The sequence below is a fragment of the Coffea eugenioides genome, chromosome 2 (assembly GCF_003713205.1).
Source record: "Coffea eugenioides isolate CCC68of chromosome 2, Ceug_1.0, whole genome shotgun sequence".
Lineage (NCBI taxonomy): Eukaryota > Viridiplantae > Streptophyta > Magnoliopsida > Gentianales > Rubiaceae > Coffea > Coffea eugenioides.
The window spans coordinates 59,134,061-59,150,647 of record NC_040036.1 but is presented as its reverse complement, the minus strand read 5'-3'; the positions used below and the strand labels follow the sequence as shown (position 1 = coordinate 59,150,647).

Here is a 16,587-nt window from a genome sequence, read left to right as displayed (position 1 = left end):
TCTATATTTTTTTTAACTACATTTGCAGATTATTACTTTTTTTCTTTTTTATTGTTCTCGTCACTTGTCATGACAATTGATCGTGGGTTAAAATATTTACAATCCGATAAAACCTGTCGGAATTTGGGCTGCAAAAAGCCACAAGTAGTCCAACTTCTATTTTTGACCGCCTTTGTCAAAAAGCCACAGCATTTTTCCGCCTGTCCCCTGCTGTGCTGACTGTGCACGGTAGGGGACAGGTATTTTAAAAAAAAAACAAATTTGGCAGCTGCTGCCGTGCACAGTCGGCACGGCAGCAGCTGACTTTTTTTAAAAAAAAATTAGTTCCTGACCAATTTGAAAATTTTGTTTTGCTGCCGTGCTGATATAGTTTGAGAAATACCTCTAGTCAGAGCTTCATTTGGCAGATTTTTTTTTTATATGTATATTCTGAGAAATTAGCCGGATCAAAGGGATTCAAACCATATCTTACCCATTGACATGCCTAGTGGTGATGGGTGATAGTGTTAATTTTTAAAACACCCTAAAAATTTTTAAACTTTAAAAATGCCCCAAAATATATCCCAAAAATATCTCCAAAAAATACCAAAAACATCTATAGTAAAAATTTTTTATATACATTATTACAATAAAATATTTCAAAAAAATCCCAAAAACAACTAATCCAAACGGAACTGATGCTATTTCAATAAAAATAAGTGAAATAATTTTGTTTTATATTTGACTACATAATTTATTTGTGTATAAGTACAATAAAATGAAATTAAGTCCTTTGTTAATGTTTAAATGTTCATTATATATCTTTTCAAGTACAATATTTAGTATACATTCTATTAATGTATACTAAAGTTGCTATTTTGTGTGCATAGATATTATTTTAGTGACTCATCAGCTCAACTGTAATGCACTGGTTGAATCAGTAATTCATTGACTCGATCCCTTTGCCGATTTTCTTGTTGGACCAAGTTCAATTTATCGAACTAGCCATTCTTCTCCACTTTTATAAAAGTCGCCTTCTAAAGCACTAATATCAATCAAAATCAGCTAGAACTAAAATGGCTAGCCAAGAGTCAAATGAAGGGAAAATTGTTCAAAACATCCATCATATTTTACCAAATGAATATAATCATCATTCAATTTTGAAATGATAATGTTATGTCCCTTACAAAATTTAATCGATAAAATTTGGTCCCAACTTAGGTTTTCGATCACTTTTTAACTTGAATCCATTATATTACGCACACATGATCAATTTTTTGGGGACAAAAAGATTAAATCCCATTTGTAGTTAAACAAATTATCGGATCCATATTCATTTTTATGCCTAAAAAAATAAAATCTGATCTAAACTGTATTATTTTAAAAAAAAAACAGTGGGATCGAACCCAATCCATAATAATTTTTATCATAAAAAAGATAGGATCTGATCTTTTTGTACATAAAAGATGATTACATGTGAGTCACGTGGTGATTTCAAACTAAAATGTAGTTCAAAATATAAGTTAGACCAAATTTTGTTAATTTGAATTTGAAAGAGACGCAAAGTTAATATGCTAAAAGTTAATGACAAAAAAAATTTTATTGGCAAAGTGTGAAGTACATTTTGGAGGATTTACCCAAATAAATCAAAAAAAGTGATAGTATTAGGAATCTAAGACAAATCTTTTGACCTTCTTCCTCATTTCCTTGTCTTAGTCACTCTCCACTTCTTTTAGTGCTTTATTTTTGGGATAATTTCAAAAACCTTCCTTGAAGTTTTTAATAAATTCATTAGTCTCCCTTAAAAGTTTATAAAATTACACAAATCTCTTCTGAAGTTAAGGTTTTGATACCAAATTAGTCAAATTAAAAAAGAGTAACATTAAAAAGTACTTTAAGGAGAGAGATAAAACTTTGATTCTATAAATACCCCTTATGCATATACATAAGTTGTATTAATAAAAGAATAAAAATAATAAAAAGTTAAAAATAATTAACACACATATTTTACCACTCAAAAAGTTTACATTTATTAAATTAGGCAGCATAAATAAGTAATAAAACTATACTAATGATCACAAGATTCATCAAAATAAACTAGTTATCTCTTTTAGAATGATATTTGCTATGATTCTTGTGATTTTGAATAGAAAAATTTTCAAATTTTGCTTTTCTTTTCCTTCATTTCTCCATTAGTTATATCAATTGATGTTATTTTGTAAATACATGTCATCGCTCATCATTAAAGAAATTTCAGTAGTTATTTTCGTTAATTAGTTCCTAATAGTTAATTAGTGCTCTAATTATTTAATTATTAGATATTAATAAAGGAGAATGGAAGGAAAAGAAAAGCAAAATTAGAAAATTTTTTCTATTCAAAATCACAAGAATCATAGCAAACATCATATCAAAAGAAATGACTAGTCTATTTTGTTGAATCTTATGATTATTAGTGTAGTTTTGTTACTTATTTATGCTGTCTAATTTATTAAATGTGAACTTTTTGAGTGATAAAATTTATGTATTAATTGTTTTTAATTTTTAATTATTTTTATTCTTTTATTAATACAACTTATATACATGCATAAGGAGTATTTATGAAATAAAAGTTTCATCTCTCTCATTAAAGTATTTTTTAATGTTACTTTTTCTAATTGGACTAATTTTATTATCAAAACCTTAACTTTAGGGGAAGTTTGTATAATTGTTTAGACTTCAGAGAGCCTAGTGAAATTGTCAGAAACCTAGAGGAGGTTTCTGAAATTACCCGTTTTTTCTTTTATCCTTCCTGTCTCTCTCGATATTCCCGTGAACAAAGTTTTAGTATTCCAGTGAAAAAGAAACAGCAGAGATGGCCTCTGCAGCCTTCAAATCCACCTCCAAACGAGGGGGAAGTCTAAATTCCAATTGCACCAACGCTCAGAATTCCCACCATTCCCAAAACCCCACCATCAGAAGGCAACGATCTCAAAGCGTCAGCGCAGTTTCCAGAGCCAAACAGTCCCTGAACGACATTTCTTCTGAATTTTCCAACAAAAGAGAGAACCCACTTTTCTGGGCGGCTAATAGTACTATTTCTACTGCTGATGATCAAGAAAAAGATGAAAAACAGAGAAGGGTTGTTGAGGCGACGGGTACAACTGCTGCTGAGAGGGGACGATCAGTTACGAGGAATTCTTCTGCTGGGCTGAAGAGTAATGGAATTGGGCGTAGCTTGTCTAGAGTTCGTGGAAGGTCCGTCTCTAGAGGACGCTATGGATCCTATGAGGTCAACATTTTTCTTTTTTTAAGTTTCTTTGGTCTTGTTTTCAATATTCTCGGTTTTATTATCTTTCTAGTTGGTAATTTAATTGATTTTGTACATTTTGCACTAGAATTTGCTCCTTTCTTTTTGCAAAATTTTTATTGGTAAGATGTAGCAGAATTTTAGTTTAGATCGCATTTTCTTGATTTTGGAAAGCATAATGTTCTGAAATTTTGGGGCCAGGAGATATGGGAAAATGATTCAAAACTTTCCTCACATTTTGCAAAATAACTTTTTTCGTCTCACTTTTAAAAGTTTAGTTTTACATTCCTTACCAATTCAGATCGATCAAATTTGGTCCCTATCTAAATTTCTACTAATTTTTTGCTGGAATCCATATATATTTTTGAGGGGTAAAATTGACCTATACCACGATTATTTTTAGGGGTAAAATTGTCCCTATACCACGATATGGGAAATTGGCTGGAAAAAAATTTGGTCCCTATTCTACAATTATTTTTGAGGGGCAAAATTGTCAAATCATATTTCATATAATCCGATCCATAGTCCTTCACATTTCACAAAATGAACTTTTTTGTCTTTATGTTTCACAAAATGAATTTTTCCATTCTCCACATTTCACAAAATAAATTTTTTCATCCCTCATTGATCACGTGTACGAATAGTTTTCTCTTTTTTTGAAAATTCATATATATGTCTATTTGATTTTACCTGAACACTATGAATAGCATGTAATAGATATAGTGGTCAGGTGAAATCAAATAGACATATACATGGGTTTTCAAAAAAAGAAAATACTATTAGTACATGTGATCAATGAGGGACGAAAAAATATATTTTGTGTAATGTGGAGGACGAAAAAATATATTTTGTGAATTGTGAGGGACTATAGATTGGATTATGTGAAATGTGATTTGACAATTTTGTCCCTTAAAAATGATCACATGCAAGACACATAGTGGATTCTGGTAAAAAAATTAGTTGGTAACCTAGATAGGGATCAAATTTGACCAATGTGAATTTATAAGGGACATAATTACACTTTCAAAAGTGAAAGATAAAAAAAGTTATTTTGCAAAATATGTGGAGCGTTTTGAATGATTTCCCTTAAGATATTATACAATTGTGATAAAGATAATTGAGATTTATGTAACTGTTAATGTGATCTGCAGAAGTTTTATCTTGTTATAGGCTACATTATATTGTTTTTTTTTTTTAAATTTGCTGATGTAGTATTGAGTAAGGGCATAATTGCCCTTTTGGCCTTTGATGTTTGGACACCCGGGAAAAAAATACCGGATTTGGTTCCTCAGGTTTCTCCAAAGAAGCATTCGATTGGATGGGTAAAACTTGATTTAAATTGGCTAACTACTGTAATGTAGTAAATGCCTAAAATCTTTGTTGAGATTGATGGGCAGAGCACACATTTTGTGTTAGAATGTTCCTCATGATGATAGAAGACAAAGCTCAGAACCTTTGATTAAGAAATTAACAACAAACCGACGAAATTCAAGCCAAAAAGCTGGGTTATTTAGGGTACCAAACCTGTGACAATATAAAGTGTTAAAATCCCTTTGTTAATTGAAGGCCTGATTTGGCTTTTTTCTAACAATTTGTACACTGTAAGCATTGATATTTTGTCAAGGGTGTGAATGATCAAAAGATAACATTAGGCACTTAAGGGTTTGAGGCTCTAAAGGCTTAAAACCCTTTGAAAAAACTTGTACACATCTACTGTTTGGTTGATGGAGGCAGTGAAGGGTTTTCTTCCAAGCCTGAACTTTTCCAAAAGAATGGAGTAACTTTTGGTCTCTGCCTATAGTGCATCCTTTGGGTTTTGTCAAATGTGGTAAGTCTGGAATTTTTTAAATGGAGAGAGAGGACTGAACTATTGAGGACTGAATGGATGGTTTTGGTACACATGAGGTTATCAATTGCATCCGCAATTCTTTTCTGAAATTGTTTAGTACATACATACATACAAGGATATACGTATCTATAGGAAGATGAAGGTGCTGATATAATTTAAAGTAAAGAGATAAGTGCATCCCCGTGAAACAGTTATCCTTTTTTTTTTACGGCAACGATAACATTTCTATAACCTAATCTATCCTAATCTATAAGGAGGAGAGCCTAAAGAGGCTATGTACAAGGGGCTAGTAGGTATAAGGATCTGACTAGACCACAGGAGTGCTTTGACACCTCTTTTGGATTTTTTTCATTGCAGGTGGGGTTCGACCCCCCGACCTATAGCCCAAAGAGAGACTTAGTTTGGCTCAGTGGTTCCATGAAACAGTTATCCCAGTTATCAACTTAAATAAATATGAAATTGTTGAGATATTTTTCTTGATAACAGTTTCATATCCACAGTTAGCACATGTACTGTCACAAAAGGGCAAAGTTTGTCTTGATGTAGTGAATTATATATAGTGTTTGCTTCTGCACCTAAAAAGGGAATTCGCCATTGTACTAAATCACTTTATTGCCCCTGTTAGCTGTTAATTCTTGTGCTCTTTATGTCGTTAAGGGATATCAGCTATTAAATTACACTGTTTGTGATATTTTAATGTATACGTATCAGAGCATTTCTAATGGTATTCGTCAAAACTAATGATCAGTTATTGTTGTTTTATACAGAGTGATAAGGAGCAAGAATTGGTAAGATTGAATAATGCTCAACAAGATTTTAACTTTAAGCAAGTTGCTAACAATTTGAGAAGTGGGAATACAGTAAAAAATGGAGCTGATAGGCAGGGATGGATCAAGAGTTCACCAATGCCAAGCAACCATGGCCAAGCAACTGAGTGTTCTGAAGAGGATTCCGTTGTGAGTTAAATTTTGGTGATCAATGGAATTTTATCTATTTAACGTCATTTAGTTGCAGTTCTTCTGATAGATGTGCTTGTTTTCAGTGCAGTTTTCAATTTTCAAACTGGGAAGATGGGATTTCAACATGTTCCCTATCAGAAACTGAAGAGAAAACCATTATTGCTGTTTGCGAACAAATGAAGGTGGGTTTCCTTCAACATATTTTGCATGAGTATGCCAGAAGTGAAGGCCAAAAATATGTTAAACTAGCAGTGGTCACCGATTACTAGTTTTCATCTGAGCTCCTTTCAATGTTAAACCTTTAACTACTGTATTGTCTTGAAACTTCCTGATTAATGGGTTTTGGTCATTTTCAATCATTTTAGGGTGACAAATGGGGAGGTGATGCTGCTGATGCTAGTGGAATATATGAAACTGTCCGATCAGAAGTGAGACGTGCTATCTCAAATATGCAAAATGACATTGAAAGTGTAAGTTCTCTTCTACTTTTGTTTAGTCCTCCTGTCCTTTTATTGATTGGCCATTTTGAGTATGGAGATAGTTTAATAGGAGTGTCTTTAATGCTTTTCCTGTAGTTTAACCTAAGCCTCCTTGACGATATGGTTATGACTATCTTGAGGCTACAACAGATGATGAATGGGATTTCATACATAGTGATTTTTGACCTTTGATATTGACCAGTTCTTTTGGGTATGAAACAAGATGTAGCTTACAAAATGGTCATCACAGTTAGATTAACATTGTAATTTAGATTGCTAACTTTGTACGATAATTAATGGGTGGATCATACTGACCTGCCCATAGATTTGTTCATTATTGGAGAAACCTCTCTGGTTTTTGAAACAAAGTAACTGCCTTAAAGCTTATTGTCATTTTACATAGTCATTTCTGAATATTTGATATTATTAAAAGGTATGCCTGTCACTGGTAGAGTATTAGAAGCAGTCAATGGAATACTCTATGTTGACTGTACATCACAAGAAACCTGAAAGTTAGTAAAGGAGGTAACTCTGATTTGAAAAACAAGAGAGGTATCCATAATATTGTAAGGGACATCAGCGCCATTTATCCGTAAACAAGTAATTATCTCCTCAAATCTGAGCTTCCAATTTAAATGGAAATAGTTTCTAGGCTTCTATAAAACACTATTTACTGGTAACTGCTTTTATGGTAACTATTTCTGTGGCACCACATGGTAGACATTATTGATCTTTACTTGAATTTAGGACTCTCTTCCAGGATGACATTTGATAATGCTCTTCATCTTTGCTGCTCACATCATCCTCTCTCTGTCTTTCCTGTCTCTCTCAATTGAAAATCTCTGATCATGCTGTGAAACTTTTAGTAGTACTTTACACATGATTCACGTCAAACATACTTGCAAATTTCTTAAGACATGTCTCGATGCTTCTTATTGCCTGTTTGATATGAAGTAGGAAGCAGTTTTAGTTGGGGTATCTTGCCATTCCCTAGTTCTTGGGATAAAGAGCTTATGTTATGTTCATTGCATCAAAAGGTCAAAAGATTTTGATGTTGCATGGATCAATTAAGTTTTAGTAAGTAACGATCTTATGTTCAATTGAAATTTCTTTTGGGATATATTTTCTTTAACACGAGTGTTCTTTAACATGTAATTAGAGCTTTTAATGAGATGAGTACCTCAAGTTTAACTTGGCTCAATGATTAAATGGTTTAAGCTCAATCTTGGTCGATTATTTTTGGGTAAAAAACAAAAAAACCCCTGTGGTAAACCTAATATACAAATAAGCCCCCTATGGTTTCAAAATATACAACACAGTCCCTCATGCTTTGAACTAAATTGTACACGTGACGGAAATCGGTAAAATTAACGGGACTGATATACTGGAAGCTAAAAACAAATTCTTTATACTTAATTTTTAGCAAATATTCCTATTCTACCCCTTAGCCCCCAATAAAACTCCCAATGATGTTTGTGTCAAGAAATTCAATTTGCTTCTTGATTGAGAGAAATCCAACTAGCCCTTGGGAGAAATCAAATTACCACCCAATTGAAGAGGAAGGTAAAGCTTCTTCAGGGATGAAGTGAACCACCGAGCAGCTACTACACAATCTTGGCTTAGGTAAAAAACCCATGCTGCAATGTAGTATCACACTCCTTTAGATTGCCCGCTGAGTTCCTTCGTGAATGACGAATAGACTTTGTCTTTCTCGGAGATAATGTAGCGGGAGGAGACCGAGACAGAGACACCTTAGGCAGCTGTCCATCCATACCATCCTGAATATTTTCAAGAACCCCAAAGGAATTGAAAGTATGTACCGGGTCCTCATCAGACTCAGGATCCGTGAAGCTGCCCTCAACAAGCTGACTAGACTGCACATGGTGTTGCAGAGAAACCCGCAGCCCATCCTTCGAGACTGATTGAACCTCAGATACCGGTGCCGAAGAACTTTTCCCACCATCCTTCAAGGACGATATATGAACATTTTCCGTTGAAGCAGCACCCGCCATAACTGGTCGCGTCTGAACTGCAATATCAGCGGACGCCATAACAATCTGTTGCCAACAATAACAGCTTTTGCTAACAATATCAGTGGGTCCTCACCAAAAAGAATCTGTTGGCTGCTCTCTCACTCTCTCTCTCTCTACAGATATTCTGCTCTCTCTCTCTCTGTCTCTTCGTAGGGTTTGAACGAAACAAATGATTCTGTTCAATTGCTGTTGGTTAGTTATATAAGGGCATTTTGGTCATTTCAGTAGTGCCTGTTAATTTTACCCATTTCAGTCAGGTTTACAATTTAGTTCAAACCATGAGGTACCGTGTTGTATATTTTGAAACCATAGGGGGCTTATTTGTATAATAGGTTTACCACAAGGGGTTTTTTGTTTTTTACCCATTATTTTTTGATGATGGAAAATCAGTTCAATCTTGATTAATATATATTTGAGAAGCTCAATCCGATTGAATGTGCTTGAGAAAAACCAATTTTGTACCAAATCTAAAATCTAAAGTGTGCAAAAGATTACTAAAATTACTCAATCTTCACACAATTAGCACGAGTTTCTCTCCTTTCAGGTTCACAAGTACTGCATGCACAGAGATCTGAAAAGGGTAGATGGATCTGCTAATCAGAACTTAAGACGGATGAACCCAAGATGTTAGGAGCACACTGTATAGAGCCATGGACAGATTACACACACATAGATCCATCTCTAGGTTGAAGGTAATAGGGATGTAGTAACAAGAGCAGAGACTGATGAAGAGATTGGAAGCATATATTTGACAAGAGACATATAGAGAGAACAACGGTGATGGGGTGGGGGTTGTGTCTTTGTCTGCTTCTTTCTTAGTCTGCTTTTAACTTTTTGTAATGGCTGATGGTATATGGAAAGGAAATATTTTTTTGGCATTGCTTTTTGGGGTTGTTGGGAAGTAGAGTACAAGAAAAGGTCTTGGGAGGAAGAGGATGTTAGAATCTGAGAGAATATATGTTCAATCCATAGCTATGTAGTGCTTTTATACATTACATGCTTTGTGACAAGCATGTTTGATGGTTGACAGGCTTTTTGAGTCTGGATCATTTAACTAAAGAGCTTGGCACTGGGTGCCAAATTGACTCGCGTACCAAATTTAATGAGCCGTTTTTCAACATAAACGAGCTAGAATGAGCTTTCTCTATGTGCAGCCCGATTTATTAACACCTTTAGTTGTTGCTTTGTGATGCAACACTAATATGCCTGTGGAGGTAAGATCTGCCTCTGGGTCGTATGTCTAGAAAACTTTTAGCAATCATTGTAGGATGTAGCAGAATTAGAATTTTAAGAGGAGAAAGAGATAAAGAAAGAGGAAAATAAGGAGGAGAAAGTTTTGAGGGTTGAGCTGGAGAGGGAAACAATAGGGGTTAGGAGGGAGGCAAAAGAAGTTTTAGGAATTCCACCATGATATCCTGAGCATTAATTGACCAAGGAAGCTTTCAATGCTCAGAGAAAGCACAACACAATCTGTTAAACTAAAATAATTTCACTTCATCCCAATAATATATAAGCAAAGTGGGGACAAACTGGGATGATAGCAAGCACATGGATTTGGAATCACTGTAGTGTAGATGAAGTTCCGATACACAACAGAATCCGATGCTATCCTTGCAATTTTGGTGTCTTATTTGAAATCAGGATCTACAAATTTTTATGATTTGAAATCTGCATACAAACACAAACAAAAACACACACACAGAGAAGGAGGGAGGGAGGGAGGGAGGGAGGGAGAAAGAGGCCGAGGGTGTGAGTAAGCAAGTTGACAAGTGTCTTGGAGTCCAAGATCTCTTGAGAACTAGCCAATAAATTGTACACTTAAATACTTGACACCATCAGAAACCTAATTCAGAAATTATAAAATCCTGATACAAAGACCTCACTTCTCAGCAATATCATATTTCAGCATAATCTGAAATTATTTACCTGTCTTTGAAGCTAAAACTCTAATACAGCAAAAATCTGGTAGTGAAAAAGTCAGAATAAAATCTACATTGCCATTAAGGGTTGGCTCAGCCGGCAAGATTTGGACAGTGAACACACTATTTTTGAAGTGTAGGTATGCATCTTGCTGCCAGCAATCCCTTGTTTGTAGGTGATCAGTGCCACAGGTAACTTTTGTTGCGCAGAGAGGAAAAGAAGAAAAAGGGAGGGGGGGGGGGTGGTTGTACTGAGCTATACTAACTAAGTGAAGAAACAGATAGAACTCCTGAAATCTGTTATTTTCAGGAATTTTCTGAACAGCCATGTTCTTGTCTTTCCATTCTATGGCATTTGTCAAATGTTTACATTTTTTATTCCTACGTAGAAGTGTCAGTAGTAGTCAAACTGAATTTGAGTGAGAACTGTGTGTAATTACTTTTGATGTAGTGTAATAACGTGTGTAAGAGGTTTAACGATGATCCATATGATCTAATTCTCGGTTCAGTTTTTATTTAGTAGGATTATGATTTATTTTTAACATCTCATCTGCTTATGTCATGAATACAGATACTGCTTGATCAGGTTTTTTATTTTTTCTTTTAATTTAAAAAAAAAAATTTTGGTTGTTTTAATGTTTTTCCGGTTCTGTGACATAAATTATGTGAGGGCTGTTCCCTTGGAATCGTAGGAGTTGTTTTTAGGCACTTCACCTACTTCTCCTTGTTCCCTTGATTTATTCATCTTTGTAATGTAACAAGTTCATTTCTTTCCAGTTAGACACGTTAAATTGAATAAGAGGTCCATGTTTTAATTTTATGCTTTTCTCTTGTATCTGTGAATAAATAAATAAATAAATAGAATACAGCCTTCAAACAAATTGAGTGTCTTTCTGTGACTCAGCATAGAACTTGGTTTTGACTTCATTTTTGGTTGATTTTGAATGTTAGGGATGGAGATAATTTTATCTTTCCAAACCATGGAGCGATAGCATTGTCTGTTTTCCCATTTTCTTTTTCTCATGGTGGTGTTAGTGAATTACAATTTATTCTCACAGTTAGTAACTTGTCAGCTTCTTTATTCTTCTCTTCATGTTGATTGTAAATGTTAAGGGCTCACGATTTGTAATGGTTGTAGCTCTTTGTCCCCCCATTAATCATAATGACTGAAATTATCCCTTTTATATTACAGAAGTGATCCTCATGTATTTGACAATATCCAACAACTTTTCTTTCCTCTCTTCTCCCTCCTATCTCCCTTTTCTTTCTCTTGCAATTCTCATGCCTTAAATGAGCTGCCCCACAAAGGGTGCATTTGAATTTGGCTCTTATTCTTATTTGTGAAGATATATGTTTAAGCTGTATAGCTTTCACATACTGGTCATTCCAAATTATTTTTAATCTCAATGTGCGAGAACTATTCTGCCTCACAATTTCCATCTTTCTAGGTCCTTACTGCTTCCAATTTTTGGCTAATCTCAACCTTATGTGAGGATTGCAGCTTGTCTATATAATACATTGGGTTATATTCGGTTATACTGTTTAGACAATTAGCTTCCATTCCTTGAGTTGCAAGTTGTTACTCAGGATTCAATAATACTTCAAAATGCTTCTTGTCTAGTTGTGAGGTACCTTCTCCTATCTGATTTGGTTCTTATGCATATTTTCCTGTGACCTCACAGTGCTCTAAAATCTTTTCTACTCTTTTTATTTGGTCCAGATAGTGTATGGAATCTAGTTTAGCAGACCATTTTACTTGTGTCTTCGATTAATGCTTTTAAGTGAACCTAAACACCATTAGTCCTTTCTAGAGCTGTATTTTCATGACCAAAACCTTGGGTTTACCATCTGATTATAAAGCTAAAATGATTTGTTGACTTCTGGAAGCTAATAGGCAAGAAGTGTGAGTGCAATAGGTAGGACCAGACTACAGAATCCAAATGGCTTATTCATGCTCATAGTGAATTTTGTTCCATGGATGAAATACTACTCAGTTTGAGATATTTAGGACTTTACCATATGAATTTCTGATTACATTGCACGGGCTTAAACTATCCCCTGAGTGAAGAATAGACTTTCAATTTGTAAATGCTTGGACAAATCCACCTTTTGGTGAATGTTCTTTCCTCATTTTGTCCAATATATGTATATTTGCTTTGCTCTTGTTGTTGGACCTTTATTGATCTAGAGTTGCTTATATGCCTTTCACTCCAGGCTATTCGACGGGGTAATGTTAATGGTATTGTGACTGCAGACATTGCTGATATACCTCCACTCAGTGTCAACTCTGGTTCTGTTGAATCGGTCTTGGACATCAGAAGAGAATATGCCCAAAAACTTGAAGAGGTGATTTTTTTTTTTTTTAACCTTTGTTAATGCCATGGTGAAGTAGGACACTGTTAATTTTTCTAGTGCTTGAAGCTTATCTAAATGAAGAATTATCTTGCAATGCTTTTAGCTTATATCTGGAATTTCGCATCTTAATGCTGTACTGTTCGTCACTGTATCTTGATTTTTGTAATATGGTGATAAGAATCCAAGTTTATCAATATTGGAACCTTATTTTGTAGCACCTATGGACGCTTTACTTAGAGGGCCTTTCTGGACTTTTCTGAGCTTTGTAGTGGATTTTTGTATAACTATCATGAGGTCTAGTAATTACGGGGTATGGTTCTCTTTTTTTTTTTTCTGGATAGTATATATTTTAGTCCCTCTTTCTTCCACATTTTTGAGAAAATTATCATGAGCTGAATAACTTTGTCCAACTCATATATATTTGATGGTGCAGTCTGAAGAAAGAGCAAGAAAACTTAGAGCAGATCTGGCTGTAGAAGAGCACCGTGGGCAGGAGTTTAGTAGAATACTTAAGGAGACACTTCCTGATCCAAGAACATCTAATCCTCAGAAATCCCGTGCTGGAAGAAAAGTATGTTTTCACTTTCTGCCTGTCATTTTCTGAACGTATGGAATTTTTATGTGGTGTGAGACAGGAAATCACGCCTCTCCTGACTAATAGTTTATTATACCAGTTTCAGCCATTAACAGTGATTCAGAGAATCCAACTTCTTTCTACTGTTAAAGTTGTAGTCGTAGTGCCTAGTTATAAACACTTGATATGAAGAAAACTCTTTCCTTCGGTCTGTGGAACTCTGAAAATTCTTTTTTTTTTTGGTCATACTGTGTCCAGCACAGTCATTTTGTTATTTTTTTTTCTTTTCCCTTTTCTTTGTCCTTTCCCTTCTTTTTTCGCACATCTACCTTTCTGTAAAATCTAGTCTCTGCACCACCACCGTCTTTTGCCACCTTGGACCTGCCATGCCAACTCACCCAAAGCCCCTCTTTTAGGTGCCCTTTCTCAATGCCTTGTCTTTGGTTGCCTTTTACCTTTGGAAAGAACTTTGGGATATCCATGTTCTGAGACGAATCTATTTTCCTTTGTCTTGGACTGAGGTAATAATTGTTTTGCCTTTGGTTTGCATTCAGATACTGGTAAATAAGTGTCAGCTACACACTCAAAGTCAACTGCAATGCTAACACCCCAGCTCACCACTTCCTAGTCCAGTTTTCTTCTTTTGTATCCGTCTATTTTATCTGCAGACTGGTACAAAATAAAAATTGGCAAGAGAATCTGTAATCTAATTAATAATTTTTATGTTGGTACCAATATTCATCTTCAAAGCTTAGTACCTTACATGTACCATTGGCATTGAATAATAATTTAAACTAGGAAATGGCAAGATTCCTGTAGCATCTGGCATTAGCCAGGGGACCTTGCTGGTTTTGGTGTGCTTTCTGGGAGGCAGTGCTGGTGTCTTTTGTGGGATTGGGGGTGAAGACCATGTCAGGTGGGTAGCCTGGAGCTGTCTGGACAGATGCCCGATGAAAGAAAGGGAGAGAGAAGAGAGGAAGGAAACATAAGAGATTCCTCCTTTTTTCCTTCAAAAATTTTTGTTTCGTGGAGACATAGATGTCCCTTTATGTGGTTCTTTGCACTTACTGATGATAAGGGTTGACCGTAGAGTTGTCAAAAAGTATTAAGGAACTGTAGATTAAATCGACTTTGGAGTAGTGGAAAATAAATGTGTTGCAGTCTGTTGGTTTAATAGCATGTGAACTGCATGAGGTCTTGTAGATGCATGCAGGTTGAATTTTGCAGTTCTATCCCTCTTGTCCAACGTGTAATTTTTTTGTTGTTTTGCTTTGCTGTAATCTCGGTCATTAATAATGCTGATTCTTTTCAAGGTGACTGGTTGGTTTCAACCTTAAGAATATGTTAGAGCATCCTTCTCCCTCCCTGAGGAACTGAACTGAACAATTGTGTAGCCTCTTAAAGGTCAAGCAACTTTATCTTCTATACAAGTGCTAGTCGTAGTCTTCTTTAGCTAACATGCAGCTCATTGTACTTATTTCTAGGACTTGAGATGTAGTTTTTCTCAGATGCCTCGTACAAAATGGCCTTATTCTCGACGGATCCCAATTGGAAAGTCTTGGTGATTGCCAATAAGAGATGGTGCATGTGTCAGTTGTTTTGCAATAATGTCCAAGCTTGTAGAAGATCTGCGTTATTTCTTTATTTTATTCCTTTTTAGCTAGGAGTATTTAGTTATTTACAGGCACAAAAGCTAAGAGCTGTGGTACTCTTGAAGCTATAACCTTAATCACAAAGGGCAGGAAAGAATTGCTGGCAAAAAAAGGAACAATTTCCTTGTAATTTGGTCTTCTTTGTATATGTTTATATTCATCTTTGTTTCTGATTTTTTGAGATGGTCTTGGCATGTTTTGATTACAGAGAAGCACTGAAAGGAAAAAGATATCAAAATGTCTTGCAGAAGAAGCTATGGCATATTTCGATGAATGCGTGTCAATATCAACCTTTGATAGTTCAGATTTTTCTGCATCTGAAGATCCATCTCATATCTCTGCTGGATCCTCGACTGCAGTTCATGACATTGTGCCTGTACTTCAAGGAAGTTTGAGCGTCAATCTACCTCTTCATGCACATGATAGTTTCTCGAAGGAAAAACAGGTATTTGTTCATCCAGACTATGTCCTGTTGTTGTTTTTTTTTTTTCCCAAGATCATTTTTTTTCTGGTTGTGACTCGTTGCCAGTTATGTTGTTTGAAGAGGTTTCCTCATGTAACGCTTGCTAGAAGATACACTTGTTTCACTTGCTGTAATCCAAATTTCCGGTTTCAGCGGTAGCTTGAAATCGTTACCTTATATACGAGTAGATATTTGATTGATTCTTATTCTCTGTAACAGACACTGGGGGGGCATGGTCAGCTGATGCAAAGCCGTGAGGATTCTAATTTAACTGCACATAGTAGTAGCAATGCGCTCACCGTGGACCAAGTAGATAAAAGGAGCAAAAGCAGAGGAAGCAGTGAACCTTATCGGTTTTCGTTTGCTCAAAAACCAAAAGAAAACACGGGACCTCAAAACAACATCACGAATTATGTAAAGCATTTTGAAAGAGGCCTTGGTACAAAGGCAGCAGGCTCAGATTATACAAGAACGGTATATGATACTGGTGAGTTTGATTTACATGGTTGTCTTGAAAGCTTCTTGTTCGAAAGGGTGTTTTTCAGGAAAAGAGTAGAATCTGGAAGCCTGCATTTATGTGGTGGAAGTGGTTCAGTCACCTTTTCTTCTTTTGGTTCTGTCCCGTGAATCTTGGAAGCTGGGAAACTCAATTTTAAGCGGCCATGGGCCTGCTTGGCTTGCGGCTGACAAATTCATTTTGGGGTTCCCTCAGTGGCAGTTCTTGACTTCGGAAAAGTTGATGAGGAGTCGGGATTGTTGCTATGAAATGGTTTTAGTTTTTTAAAGACAATGGAAACCTGTTTGATTGCAGTTTTTTGAAACATATGAAAAGGAAAGATGTTTTTGGATTGGGGGTTTTTGCATTATTAACTTCCTTATACAGGATTATGTTTTCAAACTTCCTTGTGGATCGTGTAGATACGATGTCTTTATTTGGCTTATGTCGCCATGCTGGAGATGACTCCGCAATGCAAGCAGTTTATAAGAAGGGTTGGAAATACACTCTTTATCACATTCTGCCATTCGCAAGTGGTTGTAT

The 16,587-nt window shown here is 35.4% G+C and overlaps 1 protein-coding gene across 1 annotated transcript; it reads left to right on the top strand.

The window, feature by feature from the left end:
- The first annotated feature begins 2,817 nt into the window (after positions 1–2,817).
- Positions 2,818–16,562, top strand: LOC113760465. Its single transcript, XM_027303047.1, has 8 exons — positions 2,818–3,247; positions 5,882–6,070; positions 6,157–6,255; positions 6,439–6,543; positions 12,719–12,850; positions 13,293–13,430; positions 15,294–15,530; positions 15,768–16,562. Exons 1-8 carry the CDS (start codon positions 2,831–2,833, stop codon positions 16,173–16,175), a joined length of 1,725 nt encoding a protein of 574 aa, XP_027158848.1. The 5' UTR covers positions 2,818–2,830; the 3' UTR covers positions 16,176–16,562.
- Positions 16,563–16,587: the final 25 nt, after the last annotated feature.